At 38.4% G+C, this 22530-nt stretch overlaps 1 protein-coding gene and 3 non-coding genes across 4 annotated transcripts in view; all 4 read right to left on the reverse strand.

Moving 5' to 3' along the window:
• Positions 1-4368: 4368 nt before the first annotated feature.
• LOC133009935 (U4 spliceosomal RNA) lies at positions 4369-4510 on the reverse strand. The gene has a single exon (XR_009680633.1). It is a non-coding gene; the product is annotated as a U4 spliceosomal RNA (small nuclear RNA).
• A 419-nt stretch (positions 4511-4929) lies between these two features.
• On the reverse strand, positions 4930-5071 carry LOC133009947 (U4 spliceosomal RNA). The gene has a single exon (XR_009680644.1). It is a non-coding gene; the product is annotated as a U4 spliceosomal RNA (small nuclear RNA).
• A 483-nt stretch (positions 5072-5554) lies between these two features.
• On the reverse strand, positions 5555-5696 carry LOC133009971 (U4 spliceosomal RNA). Its single transcript, XR_009680666.1, has one exon. It is a non-coding gene; the product is annotated as a U4 spliceosomal RNA (small nuclear RNA).
• A 1818-nt stretch (positions 5697-7514) lies between these two features.
• The window catches only part of swap70b (switching B cell complex subunit SWAP70b), a 29300-nt gene continuing 14284 nt past the window's right edge, over positions 7515-22530 (reverse strand). The window contains exons 3-12 of the mRNA XM_061076394.1: positions 21831-22004; positions 20673-20900; positions 20324-20470; positions 20072-20180; positions 19099-19280; positions 14502-14609; positions 12700-12866; positions 10781-10979; positions 9846-9942; positions 7515-8834 (exon numbers count right to left, since the gene is read on the reverse strand). Of these exons, the coding sequence (XP_060932377.1) occupies positions 8716-8834; positions 9846-9942; positions 10781-10979; positions 12700-12866; positions 14502-14609; positions 19099-19280; positions 20072-20180; positions 20324-20470; positions 20673-20900; positions 21831-22004 (1530 nt within the window). The 3' untranslated portion in view covers positions 7515-8715. The remainder of the gene's footprint in view (positions 8835-9845; positions 9943-10780; positions 10980-12699; positions 12867-14501; positions 14610-19098; positions 19281-20071; positions 20181-20323; positions 20471-20672; positions 20901-21830; positions 22005-22530) is intronic.

Below are 22530 nucleotides of genomic sequence, written 5' to 3' on the forward strand. Positions count from 1 at the left end.
CATGGCTGCAAACATTGGATATTTCCACCAGGACCAGGATGCATGCCTACTATCGCATATGTGTCTGTAGTAGCATTAGTCTAATGTAGCTCACCAGTGATCAGAAAAAACAGAGACAAAGACCAACCTGATATTGCTGCTCCTGATCCAGGTCGTTGACAGAGTGGAAAGAAGAAGCTTTTAAAAGGAGTTCAAGTGGTTATGGTCAGTGCTAAGGAGTTTGTGGGTTTAAATGTTCAAGTTCTCCATCGTGTCTTGAGCTGCTTTCAGACATGCACTGAACTCTGCAGATCCTCTGGAGGAGATGCATGAGTGAACGCAAAAGTCAGAGTGAGAGGCTTTGGATTATCTGCAGACTTTCTCTTCCTGGCCCCCACAGTTTAAACTCTGTAGAAAGTCGAGAGAATCTTATATGAGAACACAGCAGGGGATCCCCACTAGATTCACCGCAAGTGAGTTGGGGGGTTGATGATGCTTCTAACAGACACAAAAATTAAGAAAATGAAAAAAAAAATAGAAAACCAACATTTACTCCCTGTAAAAAAAACACATACACATAGAAATCAGATCGGTAGTTTTGCTTAATCCAAACACACACAAATGAAAACATAACGGCTGTTCAAGCTCAAACAACCAATCAATTATCAGAAAAAAATGCCAATAAAGTTTCGTACAATCAACTCATGCAGTAATCATTTCACCTCTTATAGATTAGAATCATACCTCAAGATGTCATGGCAGAGTATTTAATTCAACTTGCAGTAGTCACACCACAGGTTATAATAACCTGTGGTGTTGTATTATACTAAGCATGAATTGTATGGAATCTGTTTGCTGTGTCACCTGCTCAAGGTACTAAAGTTTACAGTTCCTTTGTTCCTAAACATGGCCGACGAGCCTTTGACTCCCCCTACCACTCAAAAGAAGGGGAAGCAAAGGAAACTGGAGGGAAAAACGGAGAAGACCAGTCACCTCTGCCTGAAGGGTTTCCACAGTAATTGAAACTGAAATACAATCTGGAGGCAGCACAGTGTCAGGGTGTCACAGGAGACAACTAATTGGGTGCAACCCCTTGTACGTCACGCGATGATTAAGCAGGAGATGGTATTAGAGGACTGGAACAAGTTTAATTGAGTGTGTTGAATAAGTTGATAACTTCTGAGGTTTCTGCTCATTTGTCTGATCTCTCGGTTCTGGTTATCTGCCAGGACTAAGGGGCCAATTCTTCTGATCAGCTGTGAGGAACAAGAGGAAGAGTTTTCACGTAAAAAAGGTGATGCAACAAGGATGTCCATAATTGGCTGCAAATCAAAGCAGCTCTTTTAGATTTGCACCTGCTTTAATGAAATAGGCTGTGATGTCTCCCTCTTTGAAGAGAGGCCTGTTCTTTTTTCCATTTGGAACATAGAGTTGTAACTGGATTTGTGACAAATAGGATCAGAACAAAAGACATGCTACAAAGCAGATTGCAAATTAGCTTGCTGAACAAAAGATCTAAAGGGAATGATTAAATGTGTGTTATTGTTTGATGTGATCTATAAAAGTGTCTTGATTTGAAATGAGGTTTGTGCTAAATGCAGTTGTCCCCTGAATTAGATTTTTTTAAAGAAGATTTAATACAACATAAAATGTAATTTTATATCTATTTTGCTGTCAGACTGTTCATAAAGTATAAAGGGTATATAAATAAAAACCATGCACTTACTTATCAACTTTGCTTATCTGTGTGAAAAATGTTCAATGGCACTAAGCTATCATAGTATTAATATCCTACAAAGCTTGGTCAGCTCAGCCTGTGACAATTTATCGTCTACCATGATTTTTCCTCTAGTGTACATTCATTGTATTTGGTATATAAGCTTGCCTGAGAGAGAGAATGCACTGGTTTCCATAGCAATTGTTGGCAATGTCACATGGTTACCAGGGAACTAGTCCTGTGATGCTGTGCAATTTATCTGTTTATGTTTGGCAGGCCTCCAGCTGTCGCTTATATAGAACAAAGCCATATCTTGTCATCACACTTAGAACTGTCAATGAAATTTGAAAGGTCGGCCTTTGAGAGATGTGATGTGTAACGAAGGAACAAAAGAAACCTCCTGTGTATTTCAGATAAAGCGCCATGATTACAACCTAACAGGAGGACAACAGTGGGTCAGGTGCAGGTCAATAGGACCACACACAAGCAACATTAGCCCTGGAACTCTATTTGGAGTGGACTGATAAATGCTCGGCAGATATGGGTAACAGAGTAAAAAGCCAGTGCATCGTGGGGCAGACTGAATGAAGATGAAGATTAAGAGCAGAAGCCTTAATGAGTAATTTATGTAAATAATATATGAATCCCTCTTCCAAGCCTTAGTTTCACCTTTGACAAAGACACCCAAATGCTCCATTTATCTGAACCTATGATACATTTTTTTCAACATGGATTTGATTACCAGGGTTTGGGAGTTATACATTCCAAGCATCTGAATAACAATAATCCCATTACAAAATATCTCAATCTGACTAATTATAGATATTTAACTCAAACCAGACAATAGTTATTAGATTATCTGGGCTAAGTACATCATCGCTCAGAACAATGTTTAAAAAAATGCATTGTACCTGTGAATTGGTAAATTAAAACATTAACGTAGACTGAGACAAATTTGACATCTAGTCTGCTGACATAGATTACGATTATACTATTGATTGCTATACAATGTCTCAGATTTATATAATGTATAATATAGATAACAAGCAAATGTAAAGATGGAGTGATATACTGGTTTGTGCTGCAATGTAACTTCCAATTGTGTTGATTAGTATCAGTATTAGTATGAGTAGTACTCCTGACTGCTGACCAACACTACAGTTTTCTCTGGCAAATTATTTTTTGTCAACCAAATCCCTGTAACATGTAGAGACAGTGTGAGAAACCTAATTCACCAGAGTGTTCACAGGGTGACGACAGGCTTCCAGCTCATCTGCGTAATGAGAACACGACTTGATTGAACACTCCTCTCCTGTGAATCCTTAAAACACCACCCTTCATCCAATCAGACATCACAGCAATCATGCTTCTCTACAGGGTAATGAAACATGACCTGATAGTTTTCAGTTGAGAAAAAGACGATTGAGCACAAACTTGATCATGATTCAAAAATCAGCATCAAGTTCCAAAGAAAGAAAACACCAACTTTTACTATACCAACAATTCATTGTTTCATATCTTTGAAATAAACCTTACTAACATATAACAACACAGATCTTTATGTGAAAATTTTAAACAGCAGCCCCCTTTGGTCCATTTTCTCCTGCCATTCATCATTCCATATCCTGTTTCAGAGTGCCCTCTGCTGTTCTGAGAGGTACACTGCACCTTGACCAAGGTACAGTTGATGACAACAAAAATTTAACAGTATGTGTCCACGTACAGAATATTAGAGGTGAGGTCAATTCTCAATTCTAAATTCAGAAATAGAAATAGATTTGGTAGCCTACTTTAATTTTTTTCTTATAAGCTTAATGAATTCACTAGTTGCATTTCAGATTTAGGATAAAAATTAAAACAGAATCTGCCTTTTATTGTCATTGTAAGTTATGCATACAACAAAATCATAAGTACTACTTCTCTTGGAGCATAATACACAAACAATCTCACAAAAGCATCAAACAAACAACAACAGACTTAAAATGAATAAAATATATAAATATACTAATAAAGATAAATTGCTCTATTACACCAGTGCATGCTAGTTACAGTTTGGGTCACTGTGTTGTAGAGTTACGTGGTGTGATGGCCTTGGGGAAGAATCGTCGGCCTCACGTGGCAAATTATGATTTTACACGTTAAAACCATGAACTTCAAGATGTCATTATTAATCATTGCTTGTTCACAGAGTGATTTACAGTGGGAGGGTCTCAAAACTGTACTTGAAGGCCACATTGGATGTACTTTTATTTTACATAACCTGATTATATCTAGTTTGTAGTACAACGTTACAATTCAAAGGTAGATTTTGCACTTTTATATATGGATAAATACAAAACTAAAAGAGTTTAACCACTGTTAATGACGTCACACCCGGTCCTTCTTTATTTACTGTTCTCTAAACTCAGGCGGAGTAAAATACAAAACAGTTTTGACTCGACCCTGTCATCGGTGACATTATAACCACATATCAGTCGCTTGCTTTATAAAGAATTGGTCGTGTTTTAGAATGCTAAATAAATAAATGATTCATATTTGTTAAACCTAATAAATGTCGTTAGTGAACGTGAAATAAATAATTTATTTATTAATGACCTTATAAGAGGAGTCACGGGGTCGTTTCATTATACTCTTTATAATCAATGGTGTTTGTGTTTCAACATAAGTATGAGTCTCCTTGGAGACCGCCAAAAATTGCCGTCGCCGACTATATTTCAAGTCGTCTAGGCGGGGTATTGGGTAAAGTTTTCAACTAGCAATAATCACGCCTCGGTTAAAACCTCATAGGCTACGATACTGCCACTGCGCAAAGCTGACGAGCAATCACATTCAGCAAATTCTGACTCTGCTCCGCACGCCTCTCTGTTATGGTTTCCAGCACATGTGGATAAATACAAAACTAAAAGAGTTTAACCACTGTTAATGACGTCACACCCGGTCCTTCTTTATTTACTGTTCTCTAAACTCAGGCGGAGTAAAATACAAAACAGTTTTGACTCGACCCTGTCATCGGTGACATTATAACCACATATCAGTCGCTTGCTTAATAAAGAATTGGTCGTGTTTTAGAATGCTAAATAAATAAATGATTCATATTTGTTAAACCTAATAAATGTCGTTAGTGAACGTGAAATAAATAATTTATTTATTAATGACCTTATAAGAGGAGTCACGGGGTCGTTTCATTATACTCTTTATAATCAATGGTGTTTGTGTTTCAACATAAGTATGAGTCTCCTTGGAGACCGCCAAAAATTGCCGTCGCCGACTATATTTCAAGTCGTCTAGGCGGGGTATTGGGTAAAGTTTTCAACTAGCAATAATCACGCCTCGGTTAAAACCTCATAGGCTACGATACTGCCACTGCGCAAAGCTGACGAGCAATGACATTCAGCAAAGTCTGACTCTGCTCCGCACGCCTCTCTGTAATGGTTTCCAGCACATGTGGTTACATGTAGCAGTGACGTGTGAAGTATTCAGCAGACGATCAGAACGAGACACACACATGTAACTTTAGTTAAATAAAAAACTAAAAGAGGTTACCACTGTAAATTACGTCACGCTCGGTACTTCTTTCTGTAGAGTTCTCTTAACTCAGGCTTAGTAAAATAAAAAAAACAGTTTCGACTCGACTGTGTCATCAGTGACATTATAACCACAAATCAGACGCTTGCTTAGATAAAGAATGGGTCGTGTTTTAGAAAGCTACATTAAATGATTCTTATTTGTTAAACCTGATATATGTCGTTAGTTTACAGATATATCATATAGATATTTAAATTGGAAAATATAAACTCTTGGTGAAATCATTACGTCCTTAGTGTTTTGGGCTTATTTTAATTTAAACAGAGAGAGGAGTCTCCTTAGAGACCGACAAAAATTGCCGTCGCCGACTATATTTCAAGTCGTCTAGGCGGGGTATTGGGTAAAGTTTTCAACTAGCAATAATCACGCCTCGGTTAAAACCTCATAGGCTACGATACTGCCACTGCGCAAAGCTGACGATCATATACATTCAACACTGACCGACTCCGCTCCACACTACTCTCTGTCATGGTTTCAACCACATGTGGTGTCATGTGACTAACTTCCTAATATATCATTATGCTGATGAAATATATAAATATGAATAATATGTCATTGAATATGTACTATACATATAAAGATACAATCCCTACTGAACGGTACTTGATCATATATGTATATATTATTCTACGGATAGGGCTGTATGCCCCTCCCATTTTTCCAGACTCTCAATTCAAACGTACGGGTACCCAGAATGCCTTGCAAATCACCGACAAAAGTAGTATTTTCTCCATTTATAAGGATTTACAAATTACGATAATGATTTTAATATCTTAGTTTAATATCATTTCAACGTATTGTGGTTCGTTTTTTCACAACAACCTTAAAAACAAGATCGCGAGCGCTGCCTTTTTTGCATTAAAATCCCGTCGAGTATTGATGACGTTTCGGATTTTCGCGACGAGTTCTGATGACGTAACGGCTTCTTCAAGGGCTGTCCCAATTCGTAGGGTAAGATTATATTTTTATTTTGTTTTAATGTTACACTTTATCAAGTAAAGGCTATTTGTTGTTATACTGTACTGACCAGTTACTAATTCATTTTCAATAACACAAATAATACAATAATATTGTCTTTTGCACACTCTGTCTACATATTCTTACACTCATAGTATATTATATTACCTATTGTATAGTCAAATACTTATATTCATACCTCTACTATATATCATATATTATATCATACTCTCTGTATATTCTTTGTATACATAAGTCTATATACACATATTTATACATGTGTACATGTTATAATTATTATTATTATATTACTATTACTATTATTATTATATATACTGTTGCTGCCATTATTACTATATACTGCTATTATATTGGTATAATTACTATACTATATATACTGTACTATTTTTATATACTGTCTAACAATAACATTACCATCATATCAGCACTATTACCATCATCTTGCCATTGCACCTTATCTACCTATTTTATTTTATTTTATCTTGTGCTTCTGTTTTTTATTCTTTCTACCTCAATATTTTTTATTTTATTCTATTGTATTGTTTTTTATTGTATTCAAATATACCGGCTGCTATGACAACTTAATTTCCCTTTGGGGATGAATGAAGTACTCTATCTATCTATCTATCTATCTATCTATCTATCTATCTATCTATCTATCTATCTATCTATCTATCTATCTATCTATCTAATCCTTTGTTCTTCTAGGCTTTTTGGTGTAAATGTGAATACAAATTGTATATTGTGTCAACATAGATTTATAGTCCAGATTACTAAAGACCTTGCTTCATGGGTTTCAAAATAAAATGACTTTGTTCATGCCTCTTTAAAATTCCTAGATTTCGTGAGAATCCCTCATTTACAGAAACCTTATGTTCCATCTGATTTGGTCGTAGAGAAGAGAACTGTCACAAGAAAGAACGTGGTTGGTAGCAACATCAGTAGCTCATACATTCTCAAAGATTTCACAAAAGGATCAAATTGATCTGGATTTTCTACCTCGGGTTATGTAATCCATTTTACTTTTATTGTGGTTGTTCAAAGCGACATTGGAATGGATCTTTCTTATCCAGATAGATACTTACACTTACACTGATCTAAATAGGACTACACATCTCAATATATGCTACTAGCTATCTGAAAAACTACATACTGAACAGCCAGTGTGGAGTCACTTTGGTGAACGTTTTTATTTAAAAAGACAGGAAATGGCAAAACAATACAAAACAAACTCTTACATTTTAACTTTCTTTTAAACTTTCAGAACCCTCATATGACCAACAACGAAGATAAACAAATAGGCAAAAGAAATTTGGAGATGATTTGTACACGTTAAATTATAAAAATGTTAAATGTCCAACAGAAAACAGTGAAAAAAAAACATTCATAATACTTAATTTATAATGAGACCTGTGATAAAGGAGTATTAGATTTTTAAGAAAAATGAGTTTGATATTGAAAGTTATTTGGCGAATTATTTTATGTGATCAAAAACCTTTACTATGTCTTCATTTAACTCAACTGACAGGGTTGATATGGAGCCTCATTTCTATTTCATCTACTTAATCATTGTAATGGTCAAACAATTCAAATGCAAAATGTAAATAAATAGGTATCCACACTACATGATGCAAATGCTGTATAACTTGATTATTTCATTAGATGTTGTTTATTTGCATTTTCTTATATCAGAATAATCCACCTTTTTATGATCAAATGTATCACATCCCTACATAAAATTTTTATCTAATCTGATTTCAGAATACCCTTTTTCCTTTTGATCAACCCGTTTTTAGGATTTGTTCCAATCTGGATTACTTCTATCTGGATACAATCTTTTGAACAACTGGCCCCAGATGATTAACTTAACAACAACCTGATACTTAACACACCTTCAAACTATTTGTGTTGGACCAAATGTAGTGCATTTTATAGAGTTCAAACAGAGAGTCGGGATTAAGTAGAGCAAAATAATAAAGGTAGTTGCATGGACACTCAATGAGGTATTAATAGACTGGTAGCCTCTGGCTGTTGGTCCTTCAAAAGATTAAATGCTAAACGTTTGAAATATTAAGAGGTTCAAGGCACTTTTTAGTTATGTCCTCTGTGTATATATATGTGCTTTCTAAATTTGGGTTAAACATCAGTATTAAATACCAAAGTGAACTCACCTTTATAAGTCGATTTAATTCCTGTACATTTATAAGGACTGCTCCATTAATCTGGCATTTTATAGTGACAGCGACTTGTTTAAAGGGCAAAATTCATAAAAGGAATACATTTACAGACTTAATGCCTCCTTGACAAAAAAATGGTTCTCACAATAATGTTTGTCAATCTTAGTGAAAATCAAGTTACCACTTGGATATGTTTTATCACAGACAGCATATACTCTATATCCCAGCAGTCTCTCCACTCATCTCCTCTGAGTTGTCAACAGGTTTAAGGTTCAGCCTCTATTGAGCCTGAGTTGTCTGGTTCTTCATGTCTTGCCACTTCTTCTCCCTCAGGTGGAGCTCTCCATCAGAAAAGGCTGCTGGGCCCCAGTTAGTGATCAGCCTCTGTCCCTTGGAACCTGGAGAAGAAAGCAGAACACGAGAGGATTGACCAGAGGCAAATATATATGCTTCAAGGTGGAATAGAACATTTTGTATAGGACACTGTTAGGTTGGCAGGTGTAGGTGAACTTTCAAACTAAGTCTAAGGCCTGAGACTAGTTCAAATCACTTGTGGTCAGAGGAAAAAAGTAAGAACTTTAAAATAATATTAGCCCTAGTCTAAGGGACAATCCCCAAGGAGATTGCAAATGTCTGAAGGGAGTTGAGGGACAGAGGACACAAAATAACGTCATCTCAGCTGGAAAGAGACTTTATTTAAAGTTTTATTTATTTATTTATTACATGTTACATTACCTAAATGTAAGGTAATTCAAGCTTAAGGACAAAACATAACTGTAAGCCTAAACTTTACTTGAGGAATTGTAGAAAAAATTGCAGCCATTTAAAATTCTTAACAAAAGGACAAACTGGTCTGTATGTTAAAGTCATCATGTTACTTTGTAGTAAACAACATTCTCTCAATTAAAATCTCCAGCCACTTGAAACCCTAGCTGCTGTGACCTGCGGTTGGTCTTTCACACATGCACAACACAGCGGGAGGTTCTCTGAGATATTCGTTTTCTCTGTTTCATTTTTCATCGTTACAAGCGTCATCAGCCCCCCCCCCCCCCCCCCCCCCCCCCACTCGCTCGCTGTGAATCCAGTGGGGGGATCCCCTGCTGTGGTCTCACATCAGTAATCTTTGGTCATGTAAATATATGTTATACTACATATTAAGGATATAAAGGTTTTACAGGTAAAGTTCATTAAGATTTTGTAGGATGGCTGAGCTTGGTAGCAAAGCTATTTCAGAGCTATTGTTATGTATGTAACACAACTCTTCTATCTAATTGAAGAACCAGGTTACATCCTTGAGTGTTTGGTTTCATCCACACTTCTTGACCCATCATAATAGCCATTAAGAGAATGGTCTATCCCTTCAATCTTAACAAAGATACTAATACAAGCAGAAAGTGTGTGTGTGTTACCTGGTTGAATGAGCCGTAACAAGCCCTCATGTTCAGCCACCTTGTGCTTCCAGGTCTTTGTGTTGTTGGCTGCGTCCTCCAGTGTCTTTATCACCGTCTGTCTCACACACAGAACCATAGTCACAACACTGCAGTTAGTACCAAGCTAAAAAATACAAGAGCATGTAGTTGTAAGATTTAAGAACAGTACTTTGGGAACATTATTTTGATTTTCTATAATGTCTCAATAATAATGACACCATGTGGCCAACGAAGAGGGTACCTTACTCTAAAAGAGTATATTCTAATAAATGCAGACAGACTTACTGATAAAAAAGAAGGTAATGATTATCATATAAATACATCAGTAATAGGGATCTTCTTTATACCTGTAGTCACTGTTAAATAAGGCTTTACAGTTATAGCAATACTTGCAACCATATATTATACCTTTATGGTATTGAGTATCTTTATTTTAGTATCAAATTAGGCCACAAAGAGTCAAGATGTGAGCGCACAGAGCAGGAGATCCTCTGCAGGATTCACCCCGAGCGAGTAGGGGAGTGGATGATACTTTTAACACTCGACAAATGCAAAAATACGAACATAAAGAAAACAAATATCTCAGGATGACAAGGTTGCGTCACACACATAGAGGACACTGACGAAGATATCAAAAAAAGTTTGTGATTTAAACAAAACCACATCATCTCCGAAGTGGAATTAAAACAATCTGCCTCTGCACCACAGCTCACCTCATACTGCGGAGGATTTGTTGCCAGTGTTAATGTGTCTGAGCAGAGAATCTTCCACTGTGTTGTGCATGAGTGAAAGGAAAACTGAGGAAAAAGACTGGACCCGATTCTCCAAAGATCCTTCGCAGCTCCTATCTAAAAACGGCTTGTGATCTTATTTACAGTGATTTGATGTGGGACACAGTTAGTCTCTTAGCTGACCTGGTACTGCTCAAGGGCACCCTGCCTCTCCTGTTCCAGGAGGTCGAGTTGTGTCATGGCAGCCTGCAGGGCGCTCTCTTTGGCCTGACGTTCCCTCTGCAGCTCCTGTTTCTCAGCCTCCGTCTCCGAGATGGCCCGCTGCTGCCGCAGATGGATCTGCTCCAGCTCGACCCTCTTTGTGGCCTCTTCCTCCAGTAACCTGCTCCGCACAGACATTAACATGGATGAGGTGGAAACTCACACACTTTTAATATGGGCCATTTACTAGAGTTGTGCTTCTCATTTCCACAAACATCTTTTAAAACACTGAGGGGTATGATCATGTAGAACGAGGACACATTAACTTTATGTAACAAACTTTAACAGGAATAGACACATTTAATTATGACAATATCAAGGTGAGTACCAAATGTCACTAAATGTGTGTCAGACATATTTCATCTGTCCATTAAATTAAATTGTTCAACTATTTTAGACAAGTTATAGGTTGTTGTAGTTTGACAATGTGTCAGCAGGTGGTGCTAATGCAACTATTGACTATGGTTAAATTCAGATTGCACTTTTATATTTGTTATAAAACCCATTTTTATGAATTGTAGCCAGGAATTTAGAGCTCCTGTCTTCCTTAAAAGACAACACAACATCAGTGCTAAAGTCGGCCCAGTTCATATTATGACATTAACGACTTTACACTGCGCAATGTCTCCTCTCAGTCTCTAACCACAGCGTCTGTTATTGAGTCAGTTAACTGGACATCTTGTCAGTGGCGCTTCTGATAAGACACTTGTCAACACTTCGATCTGGTTTCCTTGTAAAATAAATGAAACCATCAGAAAGGGGGGGGGGGAGATAAACATGGGGAAACATCCATGAACCCTGTCTCTAGCTTTAATCTCAAGAGTGTGAGGCTGAGGGTAATCTGCTTTTAGCACAGAATTCGTTTTAATGAAGTATCTACAACTGGCCTCCATGAAGATAAAGGACTGTTTATTGTGAACACTGGTCGATACAGGGCTGCTGACATGTTCTTTACGGCTTCGTCAAACGTGAGGTGGAAAGTTAATGTCAGCAAAGAGGAAGGAAAGACAAGGGAGGAAACATGGCGGAGAGAGGGAAGTAGAAGTTGTGTGTGCATGTGTAATAAAAGAGAGGAGCTGACAGTTTGGAGGCGGCCTTATGTTTAAACCCTGTCACAGACAGTTTACTGTAAATATCAAATTGAAATAATAAACCATCATAGAAGGAAACAGACCAAATTATTAAGTGCTGCAGAATGTGACATTAACCTCTTCCCCTGAATGTGTGTTTGTTTGTGAACTAACAGACTTCAAGAGTTCAGAGTTATTGGGTTGAATCCCAGGGAACGGTACAGGTATGAAAACTGCTGCTGGTTTCCATTTGTTAGAATCTGAAGCATCCAGGATTTTTTAATTCCAATGATAATTTTGATATTTGAGGGTTTAAATAGAAATTACATTAAATGTGAATTGATTTACTGCTGGTGTTTTTCTGTTGGTCTCACATTATAACCCTGACTTCTTTTCTAGAAATTAAAATTTTGCCTCATATATTTGCAAAGACCTTTGACGTAATGTAAGAGAAAATGCAACTGACCAGGTGTCTCACTGCTGTGACCTTGACAAACAGGGAGTTTGCTACAGCGGACGGACATAGCAGATAGACACAGATAATGACTTCAAGTCTTTTTTCATATTACATTTTATGAAGCGCCTCTTTGTATTAGTTCTGGCTTTTGTGAACTTGCTGGCAGTTCCATTTTGAGCAACTGTGCTTGTTGTGTAACCTCTGCAGAGCTTACTATTAAAAAGACTCAAAGGCAACTCTGGTCTGAGAATTTCACTACTTCAAATCTCAAGATGAATTTCCATCCCAGTAACCTTTACTCCTCGTTGACTGACCGTGTCTGTAGCCTACGGACAGCCTCCTCGTCCTGTCTGGCCCGTCTCTCGTCCTCCAGAGCGTCCTCCAGTTGACTGTACATGTCCTCCAGCTCTTTTACCCGCTGCAGGTACTGCTCCAGCTCAGTGGACTTCTGGGCCACCTGCTCCTCCATCTGTTGCCGTACCTGTTGAAGAAATTAATATATAAACTCCAATCACCAATCAGGGAATCGATTAAAGCTCTTACACTGAAACTCTGTGAGATTTCATCCTTATTAGAGAAGAAACAGGAACATCACCACTCAAAGGTCCGACAAATCTGAGACCGGCCCTGTGCAACTTGTTCAAACCAATACAGTCTATGGTTCCAACACCCCGGTTACCTCAAGCAGCCGGTGATTCTGTTCAAAATTACATCATAGAAATCATAGACCACCTGGCACTTGATGTCAGATCTTAGGTCAACAAATCATTCCAAGTCAGAAGTTAATGATAATAATTTGGACTGTATGTTCCTGGTTGAAACATGGCCGAGACTTGTCCTCCAAACTGTGAGTTTTATGAGTCAGCTAGACAGAACAGGAGAGGAGGAGGGGCGGCAGTGGTCTACTCCACACAGTTGGTATGCAACAACTTTGACCTGGGTGAATTTTAATATTTAGCTGTTGAGCAAATTTATCAGTAGTAATTATCACAGTATATCGGCCACCAAAGTATTCACAGTTATTTCTGAAGGAAGTATCAGAGCTGATGTTACCTGGTGTCACCAGGTATGATAATTCGGAATGGAGACTGGAATGTATTTGATGATGTCACTGTAACCATTGCAAAGACCAAAAGAGAAATTGTGGTTGACCAGAGACTCCTTGATGAGCAGGCTGATGTTCTGTGATATGATAAGATCAACTGAACCATACAAATCAAATGGTTGAACATTTCAATAACACCCTGTTGTCCTTCACACTAGCTCCGCCCACCTGCAGCTCTCTCCATCACAATGTGAAGAGCTGGCCCTTTTCTTTAAAAACCAAGTCACCTCAACCAGCAAAAAGAGAAATGCTGGAAAATAATCTGGGTCAGCTAACTCCTTGGATTAAATCGGGGGTCTCTGTGTTATTTTAGACTCAGATCTGAGTTTTAAAACCCACATTAACAAGGTGGACGAAACGCCATATTTCCACCTTAGAAACATAGCATAGTTCGGCCATTTATAAATCACACAGATGCTGAAACGCTGATTCATGATTTCTAGCCGACTGGATTACTGTAATGCACTTTGTACAGGCCTCACACAAAAACAACTTTTGCCACATGATTGACTTTTATGTTCTCCTCCTGACACCAGGCTCTTCACATAGCTGACTGGAACACTGAGATCATGTGCAGCAAGTCTATTACAACAACATTGATAACATTTTTATAAACATGTTTTTATTTTTAACTATATACTGATGTAAAGCACTTTGAGCTGCATTTCTTTTATGTTATTATTATTATTAAATATATAAATAACTCCTGGGGAACACTTTTATTTAACAAGTGATCCTTAAAGTAATAAATCAGCTGCCTCCTTCCTCATCTTACCCTTTTAATTTCACCTTATGTAAGTTGTGTGACAGTGTGTGTCATATACACACAGTGTACACAAATGCAAACCTGCCTGGGATGATAAGACACATTTTAATCAACAATTTTAAGATCTTCTAAGGCCAATAATTGCAATGATTTAATTTTAGACTTTTTAGACATTTCTCATACACTCTCGTCATTTCACTGACCCTGATACTAGACTCAGTGGAAGAAGGCGAGTGACCACGTACCAATTTCTCTCTCTCCAGGTCCATCCTGTAGCGGTCCTGGAGTTCAGTTTGGGTCTGAAGCCGCCTTCGTTCTTCTTCTGCTGCTTGAGCCGCTCCTTCGTCCAGAGCCTGGCCACCAGAAAAACAGATCAGTCAAAAAAAAAGGTCAGATATTCTCTGCAGATAAAAGTCAGATATTCTCAGCTGATAAAAAGCACCTTTAAAGTGTTTCTATTTTGGCCGTTAACAGGTACATTATTTTTCTTTGGGAGCTCTACCCTCTCATGGAGATCACATGAACATCACCTGAACGTCTGTTTGTGTATGTAGCTACAGGTCAACCTTTGCTCTCTTTTTTTATCATGATTATATGTATTTTTTATCCTTTATTGTATTGAATTTTCTGAAATACCTCACAGATTTTGTGATTTATGTATAGTTGATGCTACAACACTGCACCTTAATTAAGTTGTCTGTGGATATCTGAAGAAAATTAAGACCCTGACAGTGAGGGACATGACTAAAATATCTACAACTTTACAAACTCACAGAAATAATGCTAAATAAACGTTAAGTGTTTACTCTAAGTCGCCATCTTCGAAAGACAAACATATCTTCAGAGTTGGCTTCTTTTACACATTTGTCCCGTGACAAATAGTGTAGCATGAAACCTGTGTCTTCCTATGTGCCAGGTACAGGTGTTTCATGCTTTGTAAATTTTTCCCTTTTTGTCCGTGTGCTTTTTCTCATTTGTTGCTGAATGTCTCTTTGAATAACAGAAATAATTAAAAGTAATGAGATACGATGTGTGAGTATAAAGAGCACATGCGGACATTCAGTCTCTGGAGGCCTTTGGGTAACCTTTTAGATTGAGCATAAACTGAGCATATATGCTGATTTCGCAGCACATCAAACCCCCCCTGTGTTGTAGCAGGTATACTACTACTACTACTACTAGTACAACTACTACTACCTTAATATTAATAATAATAACAATAATAATCTAATATAAGTGATTTTAAGCAGTAACCTGAATTTAACTTGTGTCATCCAGCTGTGAACTGAGTGTGGACTGCAGTACGGCAGTATGTAGTGTGAGAGGCGGGGTCACTATTGTATATTAGTGTGTGTGTGTGACAGAGAGTCCAATCACTTTCTGTAACCATGCATGTGTGTCCATTGTGCATTGAGGGCATCAGCTCTGTGAGTCTGAGACTTGCACCTCAATGGCAGATTGTTGTGCTGCATCGTCCCCAACAAACACACACTGTTTCTCTACTGTACACAACTCTGATGTGAACTAGTTTGTCAGAATGGTGCAACATGTCCCGTATGTGCTGGAAACCTAGGAACCAAATTGTGGAATTTGTGTTATTAGTTGAGTTGAAGGACAATGTGAGTTGATATGATCATTCAAATGGGCCCTGACAATAGTGGAGATACTGTCCAATGTACAGTATAAAGGATGAACACACAATCTGAACACATTTCCGTGCAGTCATATACAACACCACCACTGAGTATGGCCTTAATAACAAACACATTTCAATTAACTGAACATTATGGTCCTCCTAAATGTAGAATCTGCTTTTTCAATAGGATGAAAATGTAGTAGAGGTCAACAGGTTGAGATCAAATATTACAATGATGTGAATAGACCAAACAAAGAACTACCCTCAAATAAATAAATCAACAATTTAACTTTAACAGCTAAAGGTGTAAAACTGTAGTATTTTCTATTCAATTTTTCGATTTAATTTTTGTTTCCTATTTTCTATATTTAGAATTGCACAAACACACAGCGGCAAATTCCATGTATGTGTAAACCTACTTGCCAATAAAACTGATTCTGATTCTGATTGTACAGTCGACTGTGATGACATCAGCTCTCTGCTGTCTGTGAAACTGACACTTCCTGTTGAACCCTTTACAGTGTTACCAGGAAGCAGCTATTTGTCATCAGGTAAATCCACATCATGACTGATCAGTGTGAACAGGCAGCAGGGTGACTCAGGTTTTGGGAGATTTACGGGAAAAACATGTCTGATGGAAACTTATCCCCCCCCCCTCAATTCAATCCACATTCCTGTGTCTGCACGTGGTGACAGACTATTCATGAGTCTGCGGGTGGAGCTGATCTCTATACGTGTTTAGATGACCTGCAGCAGTGTGTGACGGAATCATACACCCAAAATACATTCACGGTGTCATTGATAAGATGATCAAACCTGATAGACTCATCCTGAGCCACTTTGAGGTTTGACCTTACGTCTGAGGAATGTGGTTCAGTCAGCTTCGACACTTTGTTCAGCTGCACTGACACTGCGGTGACGACACGTCTGATGGGAATTGCTATCTGTAGTGTTTCCTTCTTGTGAAAGAACGAGTTCACCAGGAACTACGGTATTAGACAACATATGACACCATGACTTATACCTGCAACAGCTGGTGTCATCTAACAGGAACTTGTGTTTGATGTATTTAATTGACTAAAGGGGAAACTTACTTCCTGACGCTCCTGCTCCAGCATGGTGTTGCTGTCAAATGTTCAGATTTTATTTCTGAAGTTGTCTTCTCTGGAAACTCTGCAGTGTTAACCCACTGTGGTTATTTCTATGAATGGAAGGGTTCCATTTTTAACACAACTTGACCACCATTTGTGATTATGGAGGAAACTTGAGGTTTAACTCTGAGTTTTCAGTCCTATGAAGCTGGTTCTCTTGTTACTAAGGGTAAATGTCAGGATTTCAAATTTTTGTTTCTCTATGTGTCTGATTGAACTCTTAACAAATAAAGATAGATTGGGACATGAACAGTTTCAGTCAGATATAAGGCCTTAATACAAATCATTAATAATAAACTTTTGATCTTAGTGTTTAATATTTGGAATTAGCTAGAAATGTGTGTGTGTCACAACGATGGTCAGTCTCACACCTGTCTTGATAAGAGAGCAGGAGTGACAATGTTATGATTTAGTTGGTACACCCAAGAGACTAGAAAAACCACATTCTACTCAAGGCTAGTGGAACACAACATCGAACTATCAGGGTAGGGAGAGTTGCCTAGCAACTATCAGAGTAGTAGGAGCGTCACTGAGAGCAGCTCCTTGTCACTTCCTGGATTCCAGTGACAAGAGGGGTGGGACTGCGGCTGGACCAATAAGCGAGATCCAAAGTGATTTGCGGTGACAACCCTCCAATATTTTATAACCAATTACATTAAATCCACTGTTATAATTATATCAAACCCCTTCTGTTCGGGGCCATTATTGACTACCTATTGTTAACTGATCTAGCCTAGGCTGTGATAATTGTCCATAGCTATGTGGTTCAACTTTACATTGTTTGTTAATAAATACTTTAATTAGACCACACACTTCTCATCTTTGGGATAAACGAGCACGGCGACATAAATAACCAACTTTTCACTTTGTTGAATGTTAAAAACTTGACTTAATGTTACTCATTATCACATGAACTGCTTTACACTAGAAGTTTAAAATTTTCCTCCGGGGAACTCCCTCAGGGTTTTTTTTACTTGCTTATTCCAGTGAATGACTTCCTTCTTCTTTGCTGAGCACATATTTAAACAGAAAACCCATTCTGATGTTTCAGATATGTTCACATCACCGTCTCTAAAACTGATTCACATTCCCCCTTTTTTACTGCACATGTATTTTAATCACCAGTCAACTCGGGGTTGTTTTTCTATATTAGCCTCTCGCCTTTGTCTGGGTTTTTCTTTATCAGTATTTTTTAACTCTTAAGTGTCTTTTTAAACATGTTTTTTTCTTAGAAATAGAAAAGTACATTTAGTAGCCCCAATTAACCATGCAGTTCAACAGCTCTGCCATAAGTTCTGCCAGTTTTTAGTTACTTTATTTCTGAGGATATTCTTAAGTAGAGTTGTGCTTTTGTCCATCATGTTTACAGACATGAGCAGTGAAGAAGAGTGTAAAGCAAGTCAGTACAACGTCACCACAATGCTGAACTCAAAGATAACTAACATCTTTATGACAAGTGTCAAAAAACATTATAAGACACTTAATGGTAGAACTGCAGTATTAAGTTGCAAATGAATCTACTTGCGGAGGTTTTACATGTTTCTACTGACAAGAACCTCTCCAGTCTTTAAATTTTTTGGTCCAAAGGAAAATTAACTGCAACTTTGATCAGCAGATAGAAGAGTTAGTGGAAACAGAGCTAACTAACAATTAAAATCAAGATCCATGAACTATTCGCTGCGAAATTAAGGAAAATAACACTTAACTCTTGCAGCGTTAAAGAAAGTAAAAGGAAATCCTGGACCAGCCCCCTGATCAGGATCTGCACCAAATAATAAGAAGTTCTTTTCTTGACCTATACCACAAACAGTATGTCCCCTAAGTTTCTTGTAGATCCGTCAAATATTTTTTTGTGTTATCCTGCTAACTAACAACAACAACAAAAAACTCCCTGCCTAACTGTAAACTGGACGATGCCGAGGTTAAACCATCTCATACACATATTATTACCCGTCCACATTAGTTCAATTTGACCCATTCATTCGTCCTGCCCTCCTTGTGCCAAATAAATACTGAAACACACTAAACTACATGTGTCTGAGGTTTTCTCCTCACCTTCCTCATGTTCTCCAGCTCCAGCTGTTTGGCCTCATTGGCCGTCTGCAGCTCCCTCATCCTCAGCTCCAGGTCCTCCTGCTCTGCCTGCTGCTTCACTCGCAGCTCGCGCCGCTTCAGCCGAGCCTCACAATGCGGCGCCTTTCGGCCCTGACGCAGCAGACTCACACAAGTCTGAATGGCTGTGAAGAAAATAATATTTTCAGAGATTTTTTTTTTTTTCTAGTGGCAGCTTCTTTGCTGGATTCACCAGTTGTCTATAATAATAATTAGAATCTATGGTTTTGGGCTTTTGCTAAGACAAAGAACACAATTTGACATTTTATGCATTTATCAATAACTCAAGTTAAAAGTTAAAAAAAATGTATAGTGATAAACTATTTTTATGATTTCAGGTGATTAAATCTGTGATGGAGAATAATCCCAATTGTTAAATTATCTTGATAATCAATGAGTTGATTTCAGAAATCTTTCAAGGATCCTGCAGCCTCTCACATGTGAGCATTTGCTCTGCTGATTTTTTTCTTTCACTGTCTAAAGCTGTTCACGTAACACCAGATATTGTAGAGGTCATCTAGGGTTCTGCAAAAGTGCATACGTCACAATTTATTGGACATTTTACTGTATATAATAAATGATTGATTAACTGAGAGAGAAATCAGCAGATAACCCAAACATTTTGTAAGAGGGATTATGTAATGAATAACAACTTGTTTTTATTAGTTTAACTAGATATTTTGTCTTATTTTATTATGAATTTATATCTTAGTTTACTACTGAGGTCATTTAAATACTCTCAACTTGTCACCTTCAGAGAAATGCAGCTTTGCTAAAAATAATCTCTTTCAGCAGTGTAGAGTGACAGAGTGAAGTCACCATGTCAGCAGAGTTACAGTAAATGATGATTATCAGATGAGTAATGAAAAGAATGATGTCTGTGTTTTTTAGTTTTTGAATAAGTCTCTCTACTCACCATGGATCCACTCCTGTCTCTTCTTCTTGTCCGACGCATTGATCTCAAAGCTTTTTAGTGACGACCTGATGATAAAGAGGCACTTCTTTCCCTCTTTGTCTGGTAAAGGCTGAATGGACAAATAATATATAAGACAAATACACTTATGTGTGCAAACATGAAGAGTACAGATCATTCCCACAGAGCTTTCAGCTGTGCTTTTAAAATGCACAAGATCAAGAATAAATCCCATGAGAAACCGAAGCTTCTTGCCTCCACACTGCAGTTTCCATCCAATAAGATGTTTCCTTTCTTATCAGCCAGGTCCTCGCCAACGTAGTAGGACATGGAGTTTGGCTTCAGCATGAACCAGCGCTCCGTCCAGTTCTTCCTCTTGTGACCTTTCTTCAACATAAAGCCCTGCAGAGTGAAACAGGGGTCATTTACACCGTCATCTACTGGTAATTTAATGTCTGGAAGCTCCGTATGATGCTAGACAGGAGCAGAAGAGCGGGATCTGTCAAAACAAACTGCTGTGTGTGTGATCATGGTTATGAACAAACTGGTGAAGTGTAATACAACAATTCTACAATAAATCCGTCTGTGCAGGGCTGCTGCTCACCTGTTTGAGCACATCCAGGATGAGCTCCTGGTAGACGTCGCTGATGCCCATGGAGAGCGTCTGCCGGTCCATGGCCTTGCTGAAGTGACCCGACCCCACCAAGCTGATGAGCTCCCAGGCGTTCAGACACTGCTGCTTCGAGTCCAGCTGCAGCTTGTAGTCCTCGAACCGCTCCTCCACCCAGCTGCCCCCCATCGCCTCCGTCAGCTTACGCAGGAAGTATTCGATCTGGGCGCGGAGAAAAATACAGGACCTTGAAATATTATCATACATATTGGTCACATTTTATTTGACGTAAAAAAAAGGTATGATAGTTCAGATTTGTCTTTGAAACGATACAGCTTTTTATATTATCAAAGATGCCTGTCCTGTATGTTTCCCACAATTCATCTGGACAAGGGCTTATTGCAGCATACAACTTGCTTCTGCAAACAATCTTCCAGTGATTCAGCTCTGGTGTTTGTAGTACCCAACAATAAATCTTCCAGCTTTTGTAATGGAACAGGAAGCTGGAAACTTCCTTTTCTGCTCTCAGCCGAAGCAGTGAAAAAAGACATCTACACAAGTACAACTCACGACTCCAGCTCTGAATTCATGTCTGGCCTGTGTGATATTTTCATTTAAATGAGCAACGAGAGAAGTGGGAAGTTGTCAGACTAATACTGGTTAGCGTGACTCGATTGACATCATAACTTCCCCCATTTAGACAAGCAAGGAACCGTTTGGTTATAAAAAGTGTTTTTCCCACATGGAGATCGAGGAGACGGTTACAGATGAGAAGTGCTTTAAATGACTTGATGTTCTTTTTTAATCACACACTTTTGGAAGTTTATCTTCTCTCTTAATCTCTTCACTTGTTACGACAGAACTTTAAATGGGTTACTGAGTAAGACTTCAAACAATTAGTCCATCCATTAATTAGTCTATCAGCAGAAAATGTAATCGTTTCTTTATGATTCGATTTTTTAGGCTATTGTTCAATCTAAAAGTTAAAAACTTTGACGGCTTAGAGATTTAGTTTCCCTGTCTTGTCTTACCTGATATTAAATAGATTTGGGGATTTGCCCTGTTGTTCAGGCAAAGCCACACATCTGAAGAAGTGCCTGTGGCCTTTGGAATTTGTCACAGAATTCAATTTTGGGCGTGATGAACACTCACCTCTTCGGTGACGATGATCAGTGGATAACTGTCCTCAGACAGGAAGTTGAAGATGCACCACATCTTTAAGGCGTCGTCGTTGGAGATGAGCAGCAGACTCTGTTGCAGCTTTTTCCTGGAGCACAGAGTCCAGCACATTTTGTTGAAGTCCTGACGGTCAAAGTTATCAGTCACCTGCAGCAGAAGGAGAGATAACGGATTAAAACTCTGCCCAAAAAATTAAGGGAACACTATAACACACTATAACAGATGAACCTAGGAATAACAATCTGTCCATTTAGGAAGCACAAATGAGTGTGACTCAATTTCACCTGCTTTGATCCAAATGAAAATGTCAACAGGTTAAATGGAGGCAGAAGCAAGACAACCGCCCAAAGAGGGAAACGGTTTTACATGTGGCGACCACAGACAATTACTCTCTCCTCATCCTTCCTGACTGATTCTTCTCTAGGTTTGTGTTCTGCTGGTGTCCTTGTCACTACTGGTAGAATGAGGCTGAGCTTGATCAGGTTGCACAGGTAGTCCAGCTCCTCCAGGATGGCACATCCATACGTGGGGTCGCAAGAAGGTTTGCAGTGTCTCCCAGCACAGTCTCAAGAGCATGGAGGAGATAGCAGGAGACCGGGAATTGCACGTGGAGAGCTGTACAGGCCCGTAGAAGGGCATCAACCCAGCAGCAGAACATGTGACAGGCGTGAAA

The sequence above is a fragment of the Limanda limanda genome, chromosome 8, assembly GCF_963576545.1.
Source record: "Limanda limanda chromosome 8, fLimLim1.1, whole genome shotgun sequence".
In the NCBI taxonomy this organism is placed as follows: Eukaryota; Metazoa; Chordata; class Actinopteri; order Pleuronectiformes; family Pleuronectidae; genus Limanda; species Limanda limanda.